The sequence below is a fragment of the Festucalex cinctus genome, chromosome 7 (assembly GCF_051991245.1).
Source record: "Festucalex cinctus isolate MCC-2025b chromosome 7, RoL_Fcin_1.0, whole genome shotgun sequence".
Classification (NCBI taxonomy): Eukaryota; Metazoa; Chordata; class Actinopteri; order Syngnathiformes; family Syngnathidae; genus Festucalex; species Festucalex cinctus.
In genome coordinates this window covers 4,248,097-4,271,512 of record NC_135417.1, presented here as the reverse complement: position 1 = coordinate 4,271,512, position 23,416 = coordinate 4,248,097, and the positions used below count along the sequence as shown (strand labels likewise).

Genomic DNA, 23,416 nt, shown 5'->3' with positions numbered 1-23,416 from the left:
ATGTTTAACCCAACTAATTTGATACGCTAACATAAAAAAAAAAAAACTGGAGGCATTTTGAATTACATAAAGCTTTTAAGTTACATAAAATACGTGATAGCTGTCGTATGTAGAGAACAAATTACGAGAGCATAATAGACAAATTAGCATTATTTTGAAGCGTTGCTTTATTTTGAAACTATACCGGATGTCACGTGTTTTAGTAGCTTTCTGCCGCTGTAGGTGAGGTACCAGACTAAACACGGAGGAGCGACTGAAATCCCACTGCAGGTGATTTAAGACATATTTATAAAGTGTAAGTCAAGAAGTTAACGTGGGCCTGCAACAAAAACTCTGACATAGGTTTTACATAAGCATACATTTTTAATATCTCCGAACAGTAAAGAGTACCCTCAAACTTTGTAGTTCTAAATTAATCGTTAAAAAATGGAAAAATACCGTGTAAACACGTTCGTAAGTAAACTCCCAACTTCTAAAAAACAGAACTAGCATTCATCCTTGCAACACGCACTTAGATCAAGGACGGTCGCGTTTATCCAACAACACATGATAAACATTTTAAAATGTAAAAGCCTATTATCGAATGCTTCCTATAAAAGTAAAATCCCATTTAACATTGGAATGGAACAACATTTAACGTAGCGACCGTGTTAGGGGCTCCATCTTTTAGCTAACGTAGCTACTAACTAAGCACAATTTTGCACTGCGTAAAGAAACGGTCAACTTTTGATACAATAAGTTCTCAATGTTGGTACTTAACGCTCACTACGAAGCACAACTTGTGAAATACAGTTAAAACTGACAAACTACATTTCCCAACACTTGTGTGAAAGTCACGCTTTAGCCTCGAGTGATGTGCAACACAGTCCATGAAGAAACTAACATGGCAGTCATCTGTAAACTAAATGAGCAGGCAATAACTTTCGGTTCAAAATGTAAATATCAGTTGCTTAGCTCCATTTGTTAAAGTCTACTTTGTTTCAAAAACGTAAAACATTTTTGGGGGGCAGCATGGAGGTACATGCTCAACACCTGACCTCATTTGTACCACCTGACCTCATTTGTTAGAAAACCTTGTTAATTTCATAATCACTGTTTCATATCAAATTATACTTCAAACTACTCCCACAAAATAATCCTTTGTCATCAAATTCATACCAGAAGCACGCCCCAACAAGTAATGATTAATTTGAATACATTCTTTTCTCATTCACAAGAATTCAAGGAGTTACTCATTAAAAATCTGTAAATTTGTCAGGCCCCTCAGCTCATCAGCACCCTGCAGAGATATGGATGTGTTTATGAATCTAGTAATAGATAATGGTGAGCAACAGATGCTGCTACTACTAAACCCCAGTTACGGCAAACACAAAGGCTGATTGTCACTTCTAGAAATGCCAGATAAACTGTCATGAGCAAGACTAAAAGCACATTTGAACCTGACTGACATCAGAATGGAGGTATCGAGGCGACCAAATCTCCGCAGGAACCTGGAGCCTGCAAGACCCCTTCGCCGCCTCCTTCCTCTTGACACCGGTGGATCAACAGGTAAAACACACATCCGTGAAGGGCGTTTGTGTATTTATCATCAAGTTCCTCTCCCTCTAATGTGTAATTTTTGGTTTAGAACACACAGAAAATGCTGCTCTGTGTGGACAGTCATTGTTTGACATTATGGCTGAAAAGGTAAGAAAAGCTTCAGGGCAGTGCAAACTATCGGAATGTGGTCAACTTCAGCTTTGTTCGCCTTTAAAGAATAGTAATATATATTTTTAAATCCCTTACGAAATACAGGTACAGTATAGTCAATGAGTGGGGCAATCGATTATTGCCAACAGGCTCTCAAAATATCCACACAATTATTATTTGCGCCCGTTTACTCTCTTTGTGGCAATTTGCTTCTACCTCAGGGGTCAGCAACCTTTACTGTCAAAACAGCCATTTTAGGCCAAATAAATGAAAAAAAAAATATATATATATCTGCCTGGAGCCGCAAAACCTATGAACATTGTGATAAACAAAACAGTATGGACTTATGGTTTTGTTTTTTGCCTCTCTTCTTCCATTTTTTGGATATTTTATGGCTATTTTTTATTTTTATTTTTTACATTTTTTCTGTCTTTCTCAGTTTCATTTTTTTCTGACATTTTATGGCAATATTTTTGAATTTCTTCTTTTGTTTTTGGACATTTTATAGTTACGTTTTAAACATTTTCTTTTCTGACTTTAAAAATACATTTTCTGACAATTTCGTGTACATTATATGATAATTTTGGGGATTTCTCTTGTTTTTTTTTTTGGACATTTTACAGTTACTTTTTGCCTTTGTTTCTAATTATTTAATTTTTATTTTTTTCTTCCTTTCCAAAGGTCACAACGCTCAATCACCCACAAATTCCTCATTTATACACGGATTAATGATCTTCCATCAATTTGCCATGGCTTCTCTTGGCTTTACGTTCACTTAATGAAACTTAGTTTTAATCATTATTTGTATTTTGCAGTCAAATATTACAGTTGAGCAGTTCCTCAAGATTGTCAACCTCCAAGACCAGAAAAAAGGTGACATCCATGGTTTATGTATTTATTTATTTATTTATTACTGATTTGTCTCATCTTGATGCTTTTTTTTTGTTTTGTTATTAATTCCCAATATGTTTTTGCAGTGAGATTGTGTTATTCTCGAGATTTTTTAATCGGTCTCGCGAGTTGCCCTGCAGCCAGGAAGAGGCCTGAGTTTTTACCAGAGCACCCCATAGTCTTAGCGCATGCAGTAAGTCCACATGAAAAACAAAAATGTCATTTATGTCTGGATGGAAAGTGTATTTGTTGATACTGCCTCAACAGAGAGATCCAAGTTATTTGAGGGTAAATGAAACCAGTGGGAACAAAGGAAGAAGTGTGAGTTTTGTTTTGTTTTTCAACATTGATTGCAGATCCAAATTATGAATAATCATGAGACCTAACTTGTATTTATTAGCTTTGGCTGTTTATCCTGTTTCAGGGTCACGGTGAGCTGCAGCCCATCTCGTCTGACTTCTGGCGAAAGGCCGACTACAGGGTGGATTGGTCGCCAGTCACAGCACATCATGGTGACGACCATTCACACCGTCACTGAGTGGGAAGTGAACCCACGTTTGTTTGCCACATCACTACACCATCAGTGATGCACCTTGGTAGTTTTTGTAGTTTCCCATTGTTTACTTACCCATATTTGTTTTCTTTCCAAGAAAGAGTGTTCCATTACATCTCGTATCTTTGCACATTTTGATTTTTGCCACTTCGTATTCTGTTACAATGTTCAATAAAACATTTGTGAAATGTGTCATAGACCCAAGATGGATGGCTTCATGATTGTGGCTTCTTTTTTTTTCTTTTTTTCTTTTTTTTAATCTAGGCCTCAGAATCGTTTTAAAATCTTAGGAATTTTATTCAACCTCTTTGTTTTGACAATGTCCTTTTCTACTTATTGCATCATGTGGACTTCACTTGTCTTGTTAGGTACTTTCTTGGTCCTTTGCATGCTTTAACATAATTTTACACATTCATGTGCAATTCAAATATTAGAAATTATTGCCCCCAAATTTAGGATTTTTATGAGAATTAAGCCTTCTCTTTCGCATTAAGCTTAATGTCATTTGATGTCCCAAAAATATAAATCCACATTTATGTGCACATCTCTACTCATATCACTGCAAGTAGCCTATTACAATTGTCCCAATATTTATATCAACATTAAATGTCTTCCTCTACATAGACACTTACAGAAAGAAGTTTGCTTAATGAGGAAAACGCTTAATTTGTGAGTACATTAAGATGAGATAAAAGTAATTTTTTTTGTGAATTTAAAGTAATTTTTTTTGTAATGTGAATGTATCAAGCTTGGGAATTAATACAGATCTAGTTTTAGGCTGATGAAAGTGATTAAAGAAGCATGCAATTTGCAAAAACTGACGTGTGAATGAAAAAAAAGATGAAAGAAAACTTTCTCAAAGATCATTGGATTGAGTAGACAAAACTAACGTGATCGATTAATTAAACGGCTAAATTAAAAGGTATGTATTTACTTAAAACTAAAACGTGAGCTAAGAGCAGCAAAGCACCGTTTTGCTTCAGCCAAGTTACATTTACGGCCTTTCTCTTATAAAATTAATATATAGATATGTCCACATTTCAGTTGGTTAGTTGTTGACATGTAGACAGCCACCTTGAGGTCAGGTCAGGGGTCGCGAACTTTCTCCAACTTTCCGAGTTGACCATCCGGGTTCACGGTGCATTCAGGTGATCCATTTTTGAATGGGGATAAGCAAATACCGCATCCAGCGATGCCTTGAAAATGCGGTTTTATCTCTTAAATTTCGCCTGCTGGTCACAGGGAAGTTTATTTTAAATGGCTGAACGTTCCACAGGCGATCAATCGTGTATTTTAATTTGTTTGTTATGATTTTGGTTGTTTAGCTCATTTTTCCCGACATAGAAGATGAACACGAAGATCAAGGAAACGAGCAGGTAAGGTCATCCGTCACATTTTTATCAAATCGAATAGTTGTATTACAATGTTTGTAAGAAACTTTGTCAAGTGACAGTGTTAGCCTTAGAGTAACTGTGTAAAAATATTCTGGTAAAACGAGTGCAGGTTTAATTGTGGGAATGCTGAAAGACATAATGACATAACTGTAAATAAACAGTAAATGCGCATTTGTCTGTCAGTATAATTTTCCCGTTTTCCCCACCTTCAAGTCCTGTAATTGTACACAACCCTCACCTCTGTGGCCTGAAAGATGACATCCTGTACCACTTCAACCTGGGAACAGGAACCCACAACCTTCCTGCTCTCTTTGGGGACGTCAGAGTAAGAATTTTTCATTATTAAATTAAAAAAAAAAAAAAAAAAAAAAATAAACTTCACAATTGAATAATCGTTTTTGTGTGTTTTTTTCCCCCTCCAGTTTGTGTGTGTTGGGGGCAGTGCTTGGCGAATGAAAGAGTTCATTGAGTACATCGCCGCAGAGCTCGGGATGCAAGACCCCCAATCAGACTACCCCAATATTTGTGCTGGAACTGACCGTTATGCCATGTACAAAGTTGGTCCTGTGCTCTCTGTTAGTGTAAGTGGAACTACATGAGTAAAATGTGATGACATATGTTGTGTATAGTATATAGTGTATGTATTTTTGCAGCATGGAATTGGAATCCCATCCATATCAATAATGCTGCATGAGCTTATAAAGCTCCTCCATCATGCACGTTGCACAGACGTGACAATCATACGCATAGGAACATCAGGTGGTATAGGTAAGCTTAATTAATACTGTATTTGTCTTTATTTGTTGATAGACAGGGTAGGATTATTATTATTTTTTTAATTGGCAACCCATTATGGAGGACCAAAACTGCCGAAATTCGAAGTAAATAAATGACTAAATAAAAAAATAAATGACTAAAAGTGAAAATAAAAATTGATATAAAAAAATATGACTAAATAAATAAATAAATAAATTAGTAAATAAATAAATGACTAAAAGTGAAAATAAAAACTGATTTATTTTCATTTATATTTATTTTTTTAGATATAGTTTTCGAATTATATTTTTATATTCATTTTTATTTTAAATTTTAGTCATTTATTTATTTCTTTATTGAGTCTTTTATTTATTTAGTATTTTGGCAGTTTTGGTCCTCCATAACCCATTGCCAACCTGGACTTCAACTAATTGCCACAAGAGGGAGCTCTTACACTTGAACAATGTCAACAGTAGACATTTTTTTTTTAAGCCTATGTTTTGAGAGATTTACTAGCAGTACAGACAATTTAAAGTTGTTTTTTTTTCCCATCACTGTCATACTAGTGTAAAACAAATGTGTACTTTATTTTTCATGTATTCCACCGTATTAATTTTCTCGTTTGGTTTCAAGGGCTTGAGCCTGGTACTGTCGTGATTACCAAACAGTCGGTGGACGCCACATTCGCGCCCAAATTTGAGCAGCTGATCTTGGGGGAGTTGGTGGTCCGCGACACCGACCTGGACTACAACCTGGCCCAGGAACTGCTTCAGTGCAGCAAGGAGCTGGGCCAGTTCAACACGGTGGTGGGCAACACCATGTGCACGCTGGATTTCTATGAAGGTCCGACGCACTCATGTTGACGTGTAGACGCGGACAGAATTGTTGATATCAAAGAAAAATCCACAATCGTCCCGGAAATAACTTGAATCACATTTTGTGGTGTCAAGTAGGTCAAGGCCGTTTAGACGGAGCGTTCTGCTTGTACACGGAGAAGGACAAGCACAAATATTTGACGAAAGCCAAGGAAGCAGGAGTCTGCAATATCGAGATGGAGTCGACCGTTTTTGCTGCCATGTGCAAACTGAGCGGCCTGCGAGGTGAGAAATGACGTCAGCAAAATTTCACGGGTGACAACCTTGACTTTTTTTTGTAACATTGAAGCGGCTGTAGTTTGCACAACGTTACTGGACCGTCTGAAAGGAGACCAGCTGAGCAGCTCTCAGGACGAACTCCACAGCTACGAGCAGCGGCCTCAGATCCTCGTGGGACATTACATTAAGAAGCAGCTCAAGGCACTGAAAGCACTTCAGGGATGACCACTTTGGTTTTACCACACTTTTATGACTACATTTTGTGATCTTAACTGTGACTTCCTGAGGTCTTAACTTGAAATATAAATGCAGATTTTACTTGATGAAATGTCTTTTGTGCTGGTGCTTTCATATTCAAGAGAAGCATCGCAATTTCTCAGTATTGTTACACATTGCTTTGCTTTTATTTGACTGCAACGTATCAGTTTAATAAAAAGATACTACCGTATGTAAGTATATTTCTATCTGTTTCCGTTTTGCCGCAATTAGCATTAGAATATAGCTAAGTTTTATCGTTATTCACAAATTTGCTTAGAATTGTGGGGAAACAGCTTGTTTTCATCATGGCCCTGGTTTGCTCTATTATACTCTGCTGCCATCTGCTGGCCATTTTTGTAATTATTACCAGTTTTCATACGTTCTCTGCAGTTGAGAGGCTGCATTAAAGCCTTTTGTATTGTCTAGCATTAAAACACAAAACAAAACATAAAAAACGTATAAGTATGTCTTTGGGACACTTACATTTTAAATAGAACATAATTATGCATTTTTGGGAGCAAATTAGTTAACTATATTTAAGTATAAGATAGTTATTTAAAAAAATCTTTTTTGTTATCAATTTTTAAGCTAAACTTTACTGGTGAATTTTTATGTGTACAGTATTATGAAACTCTTGACTTGCGTTTGCAGTATTTCGTGGGTCATTGTCCATCTGCACTGTGAACCGCCGTCCATTGCATTCTCAAGCATTTTGAACATGTGCAGATATCTAAGTCATTAATTCAATTGGCAGCCATACATTTTGCAACCAATTGTCACATTATTTTCGGTCCCATAAAAAGTGGGAGGCACATATCGGGGGTGTCAGCTGAAACCGACGTCCAAATTTGGTCGACGTCATATATTTTTTCAAAAATGAATGCTGTTGGTCTTTCTCCAGGCGCGTCATTTTGTTATTACAGCTTGACGATACCATTTTAATGGCCCAACAAACATGTTTCTGCCCTTATTTTTAGTATGCTACAATTTTTCTCTAATTTAATTGATAATCTACTGTATTGCCTTGGGCTAATTTCTAAGGTTGACTTTAGGTTCAGTGGGTTCATCCTGTGCACTGTGCATCCGTGTGCGCGTGCGTCAAAGGACATGGGCCCGCCCCCTCGCCGCCACCCGTTCTGCCGCTGACTCAGTGCCGACTAGGTTGAGCATTCTCGCAGTTCACCTGAAGGCAGCACAGCAGCGCACAAGCAGCATACGCACATCCAGTCCGCACAAACCCCCGCAGCCATGGCCAAAACAGCGACCGGTAAGCTTTATTTTTTTTTTTTATCCTGCATTTCACGTTGAAAGAAAAGAAAAATTGATAAATTGTTGATTGTTCCTTTTACATTTCTGGTTCTCTCCGTGTGTGTCGTCTACCGGCCGCTGATTGTGCGTAATCAAATCACCTATTTGGTGTCATATGTGAAAGATGCATAAACATGCGGTGATATTTAAACATATAATGGATGTATATTCTTGACTATGATGGTGATAATTCCATGATATCACCTCCGTGGCCGTGCAACGCAAGCACGAACCAATTAGCCATTTTAGTCTCGATTAAATGCGCAATTATGCCATTTGTCTCCGAATTAATATCGTGCAGATGTTCGCAGTAGTGCATTTTAGCAAGTGTTTTACTGAACAACCCGCGCTCCATCACTCCATCGGCCCCAATATGCAGCATAATGCAGACGGACCCCACCCAAGATGCTGATGCTGCCCACCATTGAGGCCTGAGAGGGCGTCATCACTTTTTCAAATGCTAAGCTACCAACATGAACGCTTAACAACCTTTTTTTGCCATTAACTCTTGTGGATAGAAACGACGAATGACTCATTTTAGGTGTTAAAAAAAGATCTCTTTCTGATCCTTTGTTATTATAGCTGCCATTTGTTTCACATGTAGCAACTGTTGGGAATTCAACAATAGTGTGTTGTATTATCATTTTAAACGGTTTTACTTAAGGTGTAGCTTTTTGTATACACCAAATGGACACCTGCACAATAGAATGCTATCTAAAATGAGCTTAATGATTTCCAGCAGTCGAGTGGGTTAGGTGCCTTGCTCAAGGGGCATTAAGTGACAACATGATGCGTGGGATGCTCGTCCCAAAGGGGTCTTTTGTGTCACAGGCTGTTTTCTTTGATAATTAGTTGGCTGACTCCATTAAATTGCTCTAAACATCATAGGTAATCTTTTTGCCTATCATGGGCCATTTCATTTTTTTTTTCAATTCTCAAGAGGGTCATACTACATTAATGAGAAAATTTGATGTAACAATCAAAAGGATGTTTATTAGTGTTATGGGTATATGTGGGCGAGCCGGATCAAATACTCTCCTGGGTCTTCCCCACTCTTGCTCTATCTTTAACGTAAATAATTCTCAAGTGCATTCTAGCTGCATGCAAGTAAGCAGGTAAAGATTTTTGCACATATATTTTGGACTTCAGTGGAACAAGTGTAACATGAAACTTGCTTGATTAAGAAAAGAAATTAACATTGAAGCCATAATGGGGGGTGGGAAGCGAGCCAGCCAGCCCTGCAGTGAGAACTGCACTTGTATTTGGCAACCTCATCACATACTGTACAACCTTACAATAGCAGCAGGTGAAGACACACTGGCCCTTCAGATTAAAGTGCACACGACGCAGGAAATTAAATTACACTACACACATGGTCAGCTTCCTTATCACTCCACTGCTCGACCGCAAAGGGATCTAATGAGATCCAATATAATAGATGTTTAGAAAATTGCCAGCACAGTCATTTGATTGGCACTGTCAAGAGATATTGGACAATATAGTTAGACTCGTTTGGAACCCATCCGTCATTTTTTTATTATTTTTTTTTTATAGCTGAGCAGGCCTAGTGTGACGAATCTAAACGTGCTGGCCATTTTCTGCTGAACCGTAAACTGTTGGGGGCGGTACTACAGCACCGGCTGTCTACATTTGCTACTAATGACACCAAGTCACAATAATTTAATACACGGCTAGAAATAACAGCACTGTAACTATTTTACACTCTGTTAGTACAAAATAACAAATTAAAGAGGTAAAACACAGTCACAAGTGTTACTTGGAACGGCAACAAAACATGACGTTGACGGTGGTGATCGTAAAGTTAGCGTCAGTCCTGTAAGTACACAGGAAGTGGTATGAATAGGTTTCAGATTAAGAGCGATAACAGGAAGTGCAATGTTAGCTGCTTTCATCTTGCTATCGATTAATAAATCTATCTTGTTAAGTTTAAAATATTGGTCTCTTTTTGTAATTTTGCCAATTTTAACTATTTATATTCGCATAGGCCCTACTTGTTCAAATAAACATGCCTGAAAACTTTTGTCTTGGCTTTAACGATCCAACAGCTGGAGTTTGGACAATTTTGTGAATGAAAATATATGTATGATAGAGCTCCTCAGCACAAAATCTCAAAACTTAACCAGTTTCACAGGTCAACACAAAATTTGGCGGACTCATCTGTCATAAGAGGATGTACGAAAAAGTGTCATCGAGCCATAAGTCTACCTGGAATTCAACAGGAAGTTTCATGTTCGAAAATGAAGTCAAACAATATGTTAAGTCTATTGGTCATTCCACAAATAAGAAAGCAAGCAAAACCCTATATTTATGTGGACTGTATAATTTATTTTTGTAGAAGTTTATTTTCATATGTATTTGTCTCCCCCTGGCTGTTGTTTTATTGTATTGTTCTTTCAATAATAATAATAAAAAAAATAAAAATAAAAAAATCAACAGGAAGGCGGCCATTTTGGTTTGTAGCAGCCATTTTGGTTTTATAGTAGGCTAGCCATTTTGGGCATTCACCCAAATGATCCCCAATTGGAATCAAGTATTGTATTCTAGAGTAGTGTTTTCCCCCAAATTTATTGTGCTAATATTACATATTGAGCACATATTTTACATTAGAAAATCTCATAGGGTGACACTTGTAATATTTTATGTGCCCTAGAATTCAGTTGCATTTAATCTGTTTACAAACATGTATTTCGATAAACGTTTTATTTAACTATTAAACAATAACACTTTAGGACTAAAACCTCAACCTTGTTTTTAATGAATGAACAATGAATGAATGAATGAATGTTTTATTTTCATGTTGGTAATTTTCTAGAGCCAAGTATTTTTTTTTTAAGTTGTACTTGGTGTAAAAAAGTTTAAGAACCACTGATCTATTTGAAGAGTATTTAATTAATCTGCTTGTCAATATACGTGGCATAGACAGACGATAACAGTACATATTTGTAGTGTATATAAATAATACTCAAACCACTCGAGTGCAATTGGATTTTCCACCCAGTACAGTACAGTTTCGCAAAATTGCGAATGCTTATTTTGCATGCTTTCGAAGTTTGATGATTGTTTTGAGGTCAATTTTATTTTTCATGTTTCTCGGCAAATTCCTTGTCTGCTTTTTACATACTTAATTTCTGAAATAGGTGCAACGATGGCTTGTTTATTGCTGCTTCAATTATTATTATTGCAGATGTGTTTTGTCATGGTGTAGAACTGTTCTGCTTGTAAATATTCCCGTTCATCCAAACCATTTTCTTCTCAGGGATAGAATCAATAACAACTGGACTGTTTTTTTTTAAATTATTTTATTTTAAATGAGACTTTCACATACATCTCAGTATTTAATTTCATTTGCTCGTGAGTGCCCGGGTTCCCATTACGCTGCCCATAGTAAAGCCAACCGCTTGCTTAACCATCGACATAAAATAATAGCATGCAATGAATTATTAACAAGGCTCTTACGGTCTTTTACTGTACGCTTTTGGTGGGCTCATGACTTTGTTATTTTCCTGTAACGATGACTCACCTGGATGATGCGTTGACGTTCCTCCCGCAGCATACAAGGAGAAGATGAAGGAACTCTCCGTCCTCTCGCTCATCTGCTCCTGCTTTTACCCGGAAGCACGCAACAAGGTCCTGAATGAGTTGGAAGGTAAGGAACGGATCTTCCAAATACGTGCGCCCCAGCCGCTCCCTTCTGATATTTCTGACCAAACGAACGTGACCGGCAGCAGACATCGAGGTGAAGCCGATAAACAAGCGAGCCTCCGGGCAGGCGTTTGAAGTGATTCTCAAGCCCCTGTCGCCGGTATCAGATGTGGTCCACAATCTGGCTTCTCCCCCCAAGAAGGACATCTCCCTGGACGACATTGAGAAGAAACTGGAGGCGGCCGAAGAGCGGAGAAAGGTGACTTTTTACGACCTCCCAGAAGACACGCGGCCATTTTGAGGCACCCGCTACGAATGACTGTGTTTTTCGTTTGTTTTTAGTACCAAGAGACACAGGTGCTGAGGGCTTTGGCCGAAAAGCGAGAGCACGAGCGGGACGTGCTGTTCAAGGCGCTGGAGGAGAACAACAACTTCAGCAAGATGGCCGAGGAGAAGCTCCAGATGAAGATGGAGCAGATCAAGGAGAACCGCGACGCCCATCTGGCAGCCATGCTGGAGCGTCTACAGGAGAAGGTGACTCATGCGCTACTCGATCCTAAAAGTCAAATCAAGTCATATTTATTTATAGATCAAAAACAAATTGTTGCAAAGTTGTAATATAAGAAAAGTCATATTTTTTTACAAGACACATTTGTAATATTGCAGCCCTGCTGTTTCAAGAAGGAATTGCACAATGAACAAAACCGAGACATAGCTTCAGTGTTTATAAAAAGTCTGCACACCCTTGTTCAAATACCCAGTTTTTGTGATATTAAAAAATATGACCAGAAATAATTTCATAGCTTTTTCTATCTATGTGACCTATAAACTGGATCACTCAATTGAAAAAAAAAAATTAGAGTGGGAAAATAAAAATAAACAACTGAAATACTGTTATTGCAAAAGTGTGCACACCCTCTTGTAACGGTGGTGCAGCCGGGTTTAGAATTAACCAGTCACTTTCAAACTTACATTGAATGGGAGTCTGCCTTCTAAAGTGATCTGATTTACCCTAAACAAAGTTAAGATGTTCTAGTAGGCTTTTCCTGCCTTTTTTTTTTTTTTTTTTTTTTTTTTTTTAAGATTCACTGTACATACACATAACAAGAAGGCTACAGAATAAAATAGAATACTATAGTATAGAATAGAATAAATTCTATAGCAGTAAGATTGATAACAGCGGCATACAATTAAAATAATATAAAATATTCAAATATACTCTACATACTGTATTTACAGCATCAGGTCATGTGCAGAGCAGCAGTTTGCTTGGCAACTGTATATGAATAATACCGTATATGCAGATTAGAATGGCAAACTATATAGATAAATAAATGTACTACTGCACACATATACAGGACTGTCTCGGAAAATTAGAATATTGTGATAAAGTCCATTATTTTCTATAATGCAATTAAATAAGCAAAAATGCCACACATTCTGGATTCATTACAAATCAACTGAAATATTGCAAGCCTTTTATTATTTTTAATATTGCTGAAAATGGCTTACAGCTTAAGAAAACTCAAATATCCTATCTCAAAATATTAGAATATTTCCTCAGACCAAGTAAAAAACAAAACAAAACAAAACTTTTAATCACTAATATTAAAACAATAAAAGGCTTGCAATATTTCAGTTTATTTGTAATGAATCCAGAATGTATGGCATTTTTGCTTATTTAATTGCATTACAGAAAATAATGGACTTTATCACAATATTCTAATTTTCTGAGACAGTCCTGTTAAGTAAAGGTGAACAGCTAAAAGAATAGTCAGCGGGTTATATATCAATCGTCGAGAATAAAATATTTTACTTTCTTACTATCTGATGTATTATCTGATACCCTTCGTCTCATTTGTTCACCAACAATAATGTTATAAACAAACACTAATAATTCATGACAGTAAAATTAGTGAAAGAAAAATTAAAATATCTATATGAAGCCACAACATTCACTTGTCGCTCATCATTCATTAGCTGCCTCATTGGCCATAAAAAAATAAATAACTTATTGCTCGCTATTAAATATATATAAAATAGATGAAGAAATGGCACCATCTGGTGGCCACTTGCTGTAGTCATGACTAAGCATTTGTGTTGACCTTTCCTAGGAGAGACACGCAGAGTTGGTGCGCAGAAACAAAGAGATGAGGGAAGTGATGACAGCATGAACGCCGCACAAAAGTTCCGACTTCCATCCATCCATCCATCCATCCATCCATCCATCCATCCATCCATCCATCCCCTCTTCCTTGACCTGCTCCGACCCTCTCCCGAACAGACATGCAAACCTGGAGCGCCCCAACAGGTGGAGGAGCCCCTCACCACAACATCACAACACTCAGCAATCAATCGGTTATTAAAACAGTATTATCGATGATGACAAACATCTGTGTCACTCATCTTTGAGAGCTGCAAGGATTTCTTGATTTTAGAGAGGGATCTGTCTTATTTTGTAAATATTAGTTTTGGCTATCTATCTATCTATCTATCTATCTATCTATCTATCTATCTATCTATCTATCTATCTATCTATCTATCTATCTATCTATCTATCTATCTATCTATCTATCTATCTATCTATCTATCTATCTATCTATCTATCTATCTATCTATCTATCTATCTATCTATCTATCTATCTCGCTAGCTAGCTAGTTAGCTAGCTAACTATTGATTTCTGTGTACTGCACTGTACAATATTTTTGTTGGATGCCACCGTTTCTTGTGAATTGTGAGTTGGATGTAGACTGACATTTGCAATGTATTCCCGATAATGACGATGATGTCACGACGACAACGATGATGATGATGATGATGTTTTTGTGTCTTTGTGAAGAATGTAGGGTGTAAAGTGTACCTGAGGTAATTAGAGTAGACGAAACCAACACAAGCCACCTGTATCTTCCTCACGCACGCTTGGAATGTAATACAAAATGTCCATTTGCAATGAGCCCGATGGTTAATTGGTGCTTTATTATGATTAAGAATGTCTTTACAACAACAAAAAAAGGCGGCAACTGTTTCTATACATACATGCAGATTCCAAAGGCCACTTCCCTTATTGAGTCCTTTGCCAGAATGTACTGACATATCGGTACCATGCATCTCTATTCAGAGAGTATTCTCTGATTGTAATATTGATTACGTGAAGACGAAAAAAAAGTGTGCGTGCTTGCTTGGCTGCAAGAGAATAGAGCTTAACACGAAGCGTGGTTGGCCTTGAATTTAGGATGCGGGATGCTACTATACATTCAGCACACCGAACTAGTAGTCTCTTTTTATTATACAGCACCGCTGATATCTGCCTGCGACCTCTGCTGCTTGTGTTTTTTCTTCCCCGTCCTTCATGAATTTCTCTGTGAAAGCTTTGCTTAATAAAGATTTGGGGTTCTGTGAATATGGCATGCACCATCTAATGAGTTTTTTTGTGCTAGGAGACGAGCGTGTGAGCGTGTGTCAACTGCCGAATAAAAGGTCAAATATTATGATCCTCGGAAAGTTTTTCTGTGCAGGAGTGATTTTGCCCAAACTACATATATTATCGTCATATTTTCACCACTTGATGTATTCAAATCGTAGCTAGGAAGGAATTCTGAAGTAGGATGTCAGAATTACATGATTACTTTATTTCTACAGCATTTTTTTTAAATGCATCAATAATACAGTCCTGTACAGATGGAGCATAAAACACAATAATGGAAGCGATTTTAAAATAAATAATAACCCAAAAAAATAGTATTTTCGAAGGAAATGTGTCTTTGGCCACTGATTGACCAAAGTGTGGTCCGCAGGCTCCCTCTAGTGGCATGCAAAAGAATCACTGTCCAAGTTCGGGTTAGTATTTAATTTTGAAGCTAACGTTTGTATCTAACTTTGAAAAACTGTTTGTTTTTAAACATTTAGGCATTTTTTAAATGAATCTATTATATGTGCAATTGTTTTTAATTCACTCATTTCCAGTTTTCTCCCCCAAGCCTATAAAAGTGCAGTGTTAGCTAGCATAGCTAAAGTTGGGGGAATAAGTAACTACTATAAGTAACTATTCTTGTTTTATTAGTGCACCAGTCACCTTATATAGGTATGCACTTTTAAAAATGACATGTTATGATAATTATTTGCTAATTATTTTGTTGACAATTAAAATCCAGTGCAATGAACCACCAGGAGGAGGCAGTAAAAATATTCATTTGATGGTGCCATTATGAGGGTAAATGTTCAGTTTGGTAAATTTTAAGACGTCATAACAAACGAAAAAAAAATGAAAGACTGGTTTTAACGATGAAGAGGGTTTGTGAAGTGAAGCATGAGCACGGTTTGTTTGTCACTCGTGACTCTAGCGGAGCTTGCATTATACTTGTTATGATGCAGCTATGCCCGATTCATTCTGGCCAACCAACAAAGAAGATCAACAATTAAAACCGAAAATTCATAATAACTATTATATTTCTTTCAATTAGGGCCTCTGCTCTAATAGCAGCCCATGCTATTGATGAAAAAAAAAAATGCAGCACCTCAAACGTAATGAAAGGTGGTACCACTAGATGGCACAATTACTTTTCAGATGGCATCTGTAAAGTTGACATTTAAAAGTGGTGAGAAAAAAAAATGCTGTAGAAAGTGGAGCAAAATCTGCTAAATTTCAATGTTGAAAGAATTAGGACTTGGAAAAAAAAATCCATAATGAAGTGCGTATTATATATATATTATCATAATAATAACAATATAGTGTACAAAGCAAAAAAATAAAAAAAAATAAAAAAAAATAAAAATCTTATCCTAACCCTCAAGAGGACCAGCGCTATGAAAGATGGATGGTTTTGGACAAAGTCAAGTCTCAAAGAGAAGAAGAAGAAGAAGAAGAAGAAGAAGAAGAAGAAGAAGAAGAAGAAGAAGAAGAAGAAGAAGAAGAAGAAGAAGAAGAAGAAGAAGAAGAAGAAGAAGAAGAAGAAGATGATGAAGAAGAAGAAGAAGAAGAAGAAGAAGAAGAAGAAGAAGAAGAAGAAGAAGAAGAAGATGAAGAAGAAGAAGATGAAGAAGAAGAAGAAAAAGGAGAAGAAGAAGAAGATGAAGAAGAAGAAGAAGAAGAAGAAGGAAAGGGAGAAGAAGAAGAAGGAAAAGGAGAAGAAGAAGAAGAAGAAGATGAAGAAGAAGAAGAAGAAGATGAAGAAGAAGAAGAAGAAGAAGAAGAAGAAGGAAAGGGAGAAGAAGAAGAAGGAAAAGGAGAAGAAGAAGAAGAAGAAGAAGAAGAAGAAGAAGAAGGAAAAGGAGAAGAAGAAGAAGAAGAAGGAAAAGGAGAAGAAGAAGAAGAAGAAGAAGAAGAAGAAGAAGAAGAAGAAGGAAAAGGTGAAGAAGAAGAAGAAGAAGAAGAAGAAGAAGAAGAAGGAAAAGGTGAAGAAGAAGAAGAAGAAGAAGGAAAAGGAGAAGAAGAAGAAGAAGAAGAAGAAGAAGAAGAAGAAGAAGAAGAAGAAGAAGGAAAAGGTGAAGAAGAAGAAGAAGAAGAAGAAGAAGAAGAAGGAAAAGGTGAAGAAGAAGAAGAAGAAGAAGGAAAAGGTGAAGAAGAAGGAAAAGGTGAAGAAGAAGAAGAAGAAGAAGAAGAAGAAGATGAAGATGAAGAAGAAGAAGAAGAAGAAGATGAAGAAGAAGAAGAAGGAGAAGAAGAAGAAGAAGGAGAAGAAGAAGAAATGAATTAAATAAATAAATAAATAAATACATAAAATAAAATAAAATAAAATAAATCAATCAATCTCCCCTTGGAGTGTAGCGGTGATTTAGAGCCGCAGCTGCCGTGCGTGTGTTGCCTTGACTGGTGACCGCTTCGCTTCCCTCCAATGTCCGCATCCTGTTCACACTATTGTCTCCGCTTTGGACCAACCCAAGACGGTGAGGTCAGGGCAACATTGTAAAGGATTTCCTGTGGGTCTTAATGATTTCCTGGCTATTCAGAAGGGTAACAATACTCTTGGATTCGGTTACTTACCTGGCACGCAGTGAAGGAATGGCCGCTGCTCTCCATAAATGGGACCTCATTACGTTCTTATTAGCTTTTATGGGGGTTTTGGTGGCCGTGCACCTGCATACACTCACTGGACACTTCATTGGGTGCTTCCACAATAATGCTCATTTGGGATACTGTAAGGGAAGGGTGGGCAAAGTGTGGTCCAGGGGCCACATAAGGCCTGCTGATTTCAAATCCGGCACACAGATTTACATTATGAAGAGTTGTGTCATATTTGTTGCATTCATTGAGCAGTTTTTACATTTACATCTTTTTTTTTTTTTTTTTTTAAATAAAATGTTTGAACAAAACGTTGTTTCAACATGTTTCAATTAAATAATTGGCTAATTAATCACAAATAAATTATTAATTGCATAAAACAGATAGATGATTTTTTTAACATTTTGAAATAATAAAATTGCATGTTTATATGGACTAACATATTTAACTTTTCAAAAGATACCACACCCCTGCTGCAAGTGATACTACCAATAATTTAACATCATTATTATTGTAGATGAAGGCCATAATAATAGTAATTAATTTTTTTGGTGACCTGAAAACTTCTTCAATGGCGCAATTTAAGATAAAATCCAAAAATCAACATATTTTTAAATACGTAAAACATTGGCCATAAGTAAATTTGGGTAAAAAATAGTGCTGTCAAAGTTAAAGCATTAACTCATTGATTCAACGCAAAAAAATATCGCATTAATAGAGTATGAACGCCGATTAATCGCACTATTAATTTTGACTGCAGACGATCCTTTAGCGGATGGTTACATCAATGGTAGCACAGGTTGTAACTGTGTGCATAATATTTGCACATGACATTCTGAATATTTGTTTGAGTCACAATATTGGGTCATATTTTTTTTCTATTTTTAAATTATGCAAGTGCTCTTCAAATTTAGTGGGCAAAAAATTATGGTAAAAAGTCTTGTTAATTAAGTGATTAATAAAGATTCATCAAAATTCTAAGATGTGATTAATCAGATTAAAAAAAAAAAATCATTTGACAGCTATAGTAAAAAAAAAATTGGACTGACTCAATATTTTGCGTTGTTTTGTATCAAAATTGACCCAATTTTGGATTGTTTTGTGTCCAAAATCAATCATTTTTTTGGTCCTATTTTAGTCAGAAAAAAATAAATAAAAATTATATAAACAACCCATAAAGTTGAGAGAGAGTTGAAAGAGCAGGTCAGTCCAATTTTTATTTTAACCAAATATTTATTAATTTTTTTACCCAGCATGGGGAATAAAACAACTTGGCAACGTTGGTGTAATGTAATCTGACTACATTAAAATGTGATCCTTTAGAGTCCAAATTTTAACATACTTGGCCAATAAAGACGATTCAGATTCAGATTTATTGATACAAAAATATTACAGATATAAAAAGGCAAGTGTCCCAATGTGAGAAAGTTAGTTTTCCAAATAGTCCCAATATAAACAAGCCAGCCGAATTATCTCACTCTATATTAAATACAGCACATGATGTTGTTCCACTAATGCGTCTCGGTCCTCCAACTGTAGAGTGCACGTTATCTAAATTAGTCATCAATTTGAGTTGATAAAATACAATCATCCAAAGTTCAGTTTTTCTTCGAAACAAAGAGGAAATAACGGCCATCAGTTTGTCGTGTTCACCTGTTTATTATAGCTGGGAAAACAGATGGTCATGTGGTCATGTGACCCAGCTCAGCTGTTGCCCCCTCAGTCCAGTTGTTGCCTTCAAAAGGCCCCGATCTCCGTACCCCACGGCCTGTAAGGCTTAGACATGGCGGAGGGGGCGCCGAGGGCCGCCGGGGACACGAGCGGGAAAGCGCCGAAGGAGAGCGGGAAGGCCGACAGCGAGGAGAGGGACGACAACAGGGGCGGCGAGAGCTTGGACGTGGGCACGCTGAGCGGCAGCGAGCCGCTAGGGGGCGCCCTGAGAGGCTCCGACGGGGGCAGGAGCCTGGACGTCGCCGAGCTCTCTGAGGAGGAGGACGTGGAGGGCGGGCGGCTGTTTCCTCTGGACGCGGGCGTCCTGCCCTGAGGGGGTTGCAGGAGGAGGGGGTGGGGCATAGGAGCGGGGGTGCCGCCATAGGCCGAGCCCCAGGCTAAGTGTTCCAGACCGGCCTGCACCTCCCTCTGGGACGCGTAGTTGCTCAGGTGGGACACCAGGCGCACGCGGAGGGGGTCGGCGCTGTCCCGGCCCTCCACGATGCTCAGGAAGCGAGCCGTCTCCGCCAAACACTCCCTGAAGCCAAGGCTGCGGTAATCCTTCGCCAGGGCGTGCGCCTCAAAGTAACCTGGAAGAGGGACGCTCACAACATTAGACGCATTATCTGACAATCAATCCCTATTCTAATATTTATTGTTCCCTCAGAGCAGAGATCGTTTATACAATATTCCAATAACTGGGCCATTGCAGGGTTATCATAGTTTTGGAATTTTCATTTTAATTAGTTTTTATTTCGTTTTGAGTTTTGTTTTTTAAATTTAGTTCGTTTTAATTAGTTTTCAGGGTGGTTCTGTTAGTTTTTATTTGTTTTAGTTTAAAAAAATGTGTATTACTTGTGCGCAATATTTTAAAAACACTATGGGAGCGACGTCCTCTGAAGATGCTTTTCTATTGGCTGTTGCTATTAATTATAGTTAGTTTTAGTTAGTTTTTTTTTTTTTTCTTTAACCATAAAATGTAGTTTCAGATAGTTTTCGTTTTTTAACTCATTCACTCCCAGCTGATTTACTGGATTTTGACTGATTTCGCAGGGCCCACAGAATATTGTGTTGTGTGTTGTGTTGCAAAATGGTCCTGTTTGAGCTCTTATACTCTGATGCCACCTGCTGGCCGTTTTGTGTAATAACTACCATTACTGTAAGCAATCTCTTCTGGTCAGAGGCTGCATCTACCTTCTGTGTGCTCTCGCATAAAAAAAAAAAAACATAAACATGTTTTTGGGCCCTAGCAATATTTTAAAATAGAATATTTTTATATGTTTTTGGGAGCGAATGAGTTAAAAAGCATTTTAATTTTAATTTATTTCTTTATTTTTATTAAAATTGTTTGTTGAATTTTAGTGTTTTCATTGGTTGCCTTAAGTTGGCAAGTGGTACACAGGCTCCCTCTAGTGGTTCACAAAAGTATTTCACTTTTACATTAAATAAATTTAAATCATTAAGGATTTTTTCAAAACATTTATTTTGGTTCCATATTATTGAAGCTTTATGCGAAATACATTTTAATTTTATCATTATTCACTTACAATGCAGGCTATACTTAAGCTAGTGCTTCTCAATTCATTGATTAATTGCTGTTGCCCCACCCCGAAAATATTTTGCGTCCCACAATCCTCCACCTCATCTATAAAATTGTTATCAGTACACCTCTGCAAAACTCTGTTGACAGGTTTTTTTTTTTTTTTTTTTTAGGTTTGTAACAAAATTGTAAAAATTTGAAGTGCAGTCGCATGAAATAAACATATAAACAAATGTGAGCACCCCTGCCACCTACTGTAGTGGATGTGCAATTACACTTCATTTTAGTACAGCAAAAAGTAAACAGCTTCTATGGTATAATTGTAGTGGTACTAATTTTTTATTTTATTTTATTTTTTTAGGTGGTGCTTGGGATAAAAAGTTGACATCACAGGCTATTTTCGATTAGCTCATCTATGATGGTTCACATTATGTTAGCATTAAGCTAGCAGACTTTGATGAGACAATTAAAATGATATACTTGATAGTTAAAATTAACTACTTGCAGATTTTTTTTCAATATTTTGACATTTATTTTTGGGTTTTGTTTAATTTTTCAAGAAAAATACTTTCTCCAGGTTTTCCTGGTTTTGCCAAGAATTTATTAGGTAATAAATAAATTAATGAATGAATTAAAAGCAATTAATATATCCCCTGTGGTAAAGGGAAGTCCACTCTGTCACGCAATAAGCTGTCATCTGATAAGTCAACGTGTGTCAGTTGGTACCTTTGCCTCCGGACGCATGCAGCATCTTCAAATGGTCCACAGTCATTTGCAGTATTTCGGCTTTTTCCAATTTCGCTGATCCCTGCATGGGCAAGCAAGTGGAAAGACGTTATTTGCATTTCCTTAACTAAACCTCACAGCACAAAAATTGGATTTAGATTTAGATTTAGCAAAAATATAAAAAAAAAAGTCCCATACAAGCAGCTCAAGCTAAATAAAAAGTAATAAAAAAAAAGTGATATTATTTTATTAGGCAGATCAAATAATTAAAATGAAGTACTTCATTAATCATAAAGCAGACAAAGAGTCATTTAAAATTCATGTCTATAATTACAAATGAATGCCTGCTGAGTTATTTAGAATTGTTTGTATATATGCCAGTTATGTCAATACATTATATATGAAAGAATGAAAAAAAAAAAAACATTATAAATGTAGTACTGTTAGTAACCCTGCATTAACTCATTAAAAGCTGTCCTGGGTGATCAAAAACCGGTTGGGCTGTTTTTTTATTTAATTATTTACAAAAATACCCAAAACATAAACACAATAAGCTATATTTAAACAACACATACATTTACTTTCATTCTAACGTTGGGGTGGGTTAAAGTCTATGTCGCACGTTCTGACTTGCGTGCAAACTGCGTCGTAAAATGAGGACATTTAACGGCCACTTGTTTAGCTTGATACAAAGGTTTATCATGCTAGCACGTTAATGTCATTTTTACCTGTTTCTCAAAAGCACTCGGTACAAGTCTTCTCAGCTCGGACAGACTATTATTGATGCGGTCACGTCTTCTTTTCTCAATTATCTACAAAAACAAACAATATCATTTAGGAGGTTGCAATAATTAAGCGACGTAGTTGAAAAAGTCGTCCTACTCACTCCTCTGCGTCGTTTTCTGGCTTGAACTTGAGTGGTGGTCGTGGACGGTGACATTGAGCCGTGAGAATCAGCCGGCCTGCAACAACGTCATCACATTTGAGCAAAACAAGCAAAATAACGGCTGGGAAATGTCGTGCTTTGAGAAGAACGAACCCATTTTCGTCGCCGCTGTCTTTCTCCACTTCGATGTTGTCGTCCAAGTCGCTCTCGGACGAGCTGTAGTTGTTGCTGCGCTTCATGATGCCTTTAGTGGAGTGAAGAGAGAAACCAGAGCACAAGTGACAACAAGTCCACTCAGCGTCACTTTAACTGGGCTCACGTGCTACTTGGGGGGGGCGGGGCACACAAGGTCACATGGGCGGTGAATGCCCAAATTTAAGCCTATTAAATTTGTGTAGTTACTGGATGACGTAATCTTATTAATTCAGCTTCGGTGTATATTTTTATGTCTAATATGGAGGTTATTACTGCTGGTTTGTTTTCGTTCATTTATATATATTTTTTAAATTATTTATTATTAATTACAATTAAAAAAAAAAGTTGGTCAAAAACTGTCATAAGGGGGAACTGAACCAACAACAACAACAACAACAACAACAACAACAACAACAACAACAACAACAACAACAACAATAATAATAATAATAACAATAATAATAATAATAATAATAATAATAATAATAATAAGGTTAACTATACAGGCGGATTCGTTTTTTTTTATTTTTTTTAGATTTTTTGTTAACATGTTAAACTCTTTTTTTAAATCAACCTAGATCAAAATTGTAATAAAAATCGGCTTGCCATTTACCATTCTAAACAAATTTCATCCAAATCATGATCACATGTGTGATGTTATGAGTAAAATAATATAACATTAAAAGCAACTTAAACGTGGCATTTTGTTACTTGCAATCATTTAAAAAAACTTTTTTAATATTATTATTTTTTT

The 23,416-nt window shown here is 36.8% G+C and overlaps 4 protein-coding genes across 8 annotated transcripts; 3 read left to right on the top strand and 1 right to left on the bottom strand.

The window, feature by feature from the left end:
- Nucleotides 1-111: 111 nt before the first annotated feature.
- Nucleotides 112-3,337, top strand: gra (granulito). Of its 3 annotated transcripts, XM_077526760.1 has the most exons (8): nucleotides 112-270; nucleotides 1,259-1,323; nucleotides 1,393-1,548; nucleotides 1,628-1,686; nucleotides 2,505-2,562; nucleotides 2,667-2,773; nucleotides 2,848-2,901; nucleotides 3,005-3,337. In XM_077526760.1, exons 3-8 carry the CDS (start codon nucleotides 1,455-1,457, stop codon nucleotides 3,116-3,118), a joined length of 486 nt encoding a protein of 161 aa, XP_077382886.1. In that variant the 5' UTR covers nucleotides 112-270; nucleotides 1,259-1,323; nucleotides 1,393-1,454; the 3' UTR covers nucleotides 3,119-3,337. The 3 variants fall into 3 exon arrangements, with proteins under 3 accessions (XP_077382886.1, XP_077382885.1, XP_077382884.1); XM_077526759.1 differs by lacking the exon at nucleotides 1,259-1,323 and having other exon boundaries at nucleotides 114-270; XM_077526758.1 differs by lacking the exon at nucleotides 1,259-1,323 and having other exon boundaries at nucleotides 118-270; nucleotides 1,454-1,548.
- A 114-nt stretch (nucleotides 3,338-3,451) lies between these two features.
- upp1 (uridine phosphorylase 1) lies at nucleotides 3,452-6,825 on the top strand. Of its 2 annotated transcripts, none has more exons than XM_077526752.1 (8): nucleotides 3,452-4,055; nucleotides 4,459-4,509; nucleotides 4,741-4,852; nucleotides 4,950-5,108; nucleotides 5,181-5,295; nucleotides 5,917-6,126; nucleotides 6,237-6,383; nucleotides 6,448-6,825. In XM_077526752.1, the coding sequence occupies exons 2-8, from the start codon at nucleotides 4,481-4,483 to the stop codon at nucleotides 6,600-6,602; spliced, it is 927 nt and encodes a 308-aa protein (XP_077382878.1). In that variant the 5' UTR covers nucleotides 3,452-4,055; nucleotides 4,459-4,480; the 3' UTR covers nucleotides 6,603-6,825. The 2 variants fall into 2 exon arrangements, with proteins under 2 accessions (XP_077382878.1, XP_077382879.1); XM_077526753.1 differs by lacking the exon at nucleotides 3,452-4,055 and adding an exon at nucleotides 4,066-4,281.
- A 929-nt stretch (nucleotides 6,826-7,754) lies between these two features.
- On the top strand, nucleotides 7,755-15,012 carry stmn2a (stathmin 2a). Of its 2 annotated transcripts, none has more exons than XM_077526757.1 (5): nucleotides 7,755-7,902; nucleotides 11,515-11,610; nucleotides 11,693-11,865; nucleotides 11,949-12,140; nucleotides 13,721-15,012. In XM_077526757.1, the coding sequence occupies exons 1-5, from the start codon at nucleotides 7,884-7,886 to the stop codon at nucleotides 13,778-13,780; spliced, it is 540 nt and encodes a 179-aa protein (XP_077382883.1). In that variant the 5' UTR covers nucleotides 7,755-7,883; the 3' UTR covers nucleotides 13,781-15,012. The 2 variants fall into 2 exon arrangements, with proteins under 2 accessions (XP_077382883.1, XP_077382882.1); XM_077526756.1 differs by having other exon boundaries at nucleotides 11,690-11,865.
- Nucleotides 15,013-18,959: 3,947 nt separating this feature from the next.
- Nucleotides 18,960-23,048, bottom strand: LOC144022180 (hairy/enhancer-of-split related with YRPW motif protein 1-like). Its single transcript, XM_077526755.1, has 5 exons — nucleotides 22,621-23,048; nucleotides 22,468-22,543; nucleotides 22,310-22,393; nucleotides 21,582-21,663; nucleotides 18,960-19,905 (listed from the first exon to the last, which is right to left on the bottom strand). The coding sequence occupies exons 1-5, from the start codon at nucleotides 22,704-22,706 to the stop codon at nucleotides 19,343-19,345; spliced, it is 891 nt and encodes a 296-aa protein (XP_077382881.1). The 5' UTR covers nucleotides 22,707-23,048; the 3' UTR covers nucleotides 18,960-19,342.
- Between the last annotated feature and the right edge of the window lie 368 nt (nucleotides 23,049-23,416).

Coding starts and splice junctions, on each gene's coding strand:
- gra (XM_077526760.1), top strand. CDS start 1,455: ATGGAGGTATCGAGGCGACCAAATCTCCGCAGGAACCTGGAGCCTGCA. Junction 1,549..1,627: donor TGACACCGGTGGATCAACAG/GTAAAACACACA, acceptor TTTTTGGTTTAG/AACACACAGAAAATGCTGCT. Junction 2,902..3,004: donor GTGGGAACAAAGGAAGAAGT/GTGAGTTTTGTT, acceptor ATCCTGTTTCAG/GGTCACGGTGAGCTGCAGCC.
- upp1 (XM_077526752.1), top strand. CDS start 4,481: ATGAACACGAAGATCAAGGAAACGAGCAG. Junction 5,109..5,180: donor GTCCTGTGCTCTCTGTTAGT/GTAAGTGGAACT, acceptor GTATTTTTGCAG/CATGGAATTGGAATCCCATC. Junction 5,296..5,916: donor AGGAACATCAGGTGGTATAG/GTAAGCTTAATT, acceptor TTTGGTTTCAAG/GGCTTGAGCCTGGTACTGTC.
- stmn2a (XM_077526756.1), top strand. Junction 11,866..11,948: donor CGGCCGAAGAGCGGAGAAAG/GTGACTTTTTAC, acceptor GTTTGTTTTTAG/TACCAAGAGACACAGGTGCT. Junction 12,141..13,720: donor TGGAGCGTCTACAGGAGAAG/GTGACTCATGCG, acceptor GACCTTTCCTAG/GAGAGACACGCAGAGTTGGT.
- LOC144022180 (XM_077526755.1), bottom strand. CDS start 22,706: ATGAAGCGCAGCAACAACTACAGCTCGTCCGAGAGCGACTTGGACGAC. Junction 21,664..22,309: donor CGAGTGCTTTTGAGAAACAG/GTAAAAATGACA, acceptor TTGCCCATGCAG/GGATCAGCGAAATTGGAAAA. Junction 19,906..21,581: donor GCATGCGTCCGGAGGCAAAG/GTACCAACTGAC, acceptor TCCCTCTTCCAG/GTTACTTTGAGGCGCACGCC.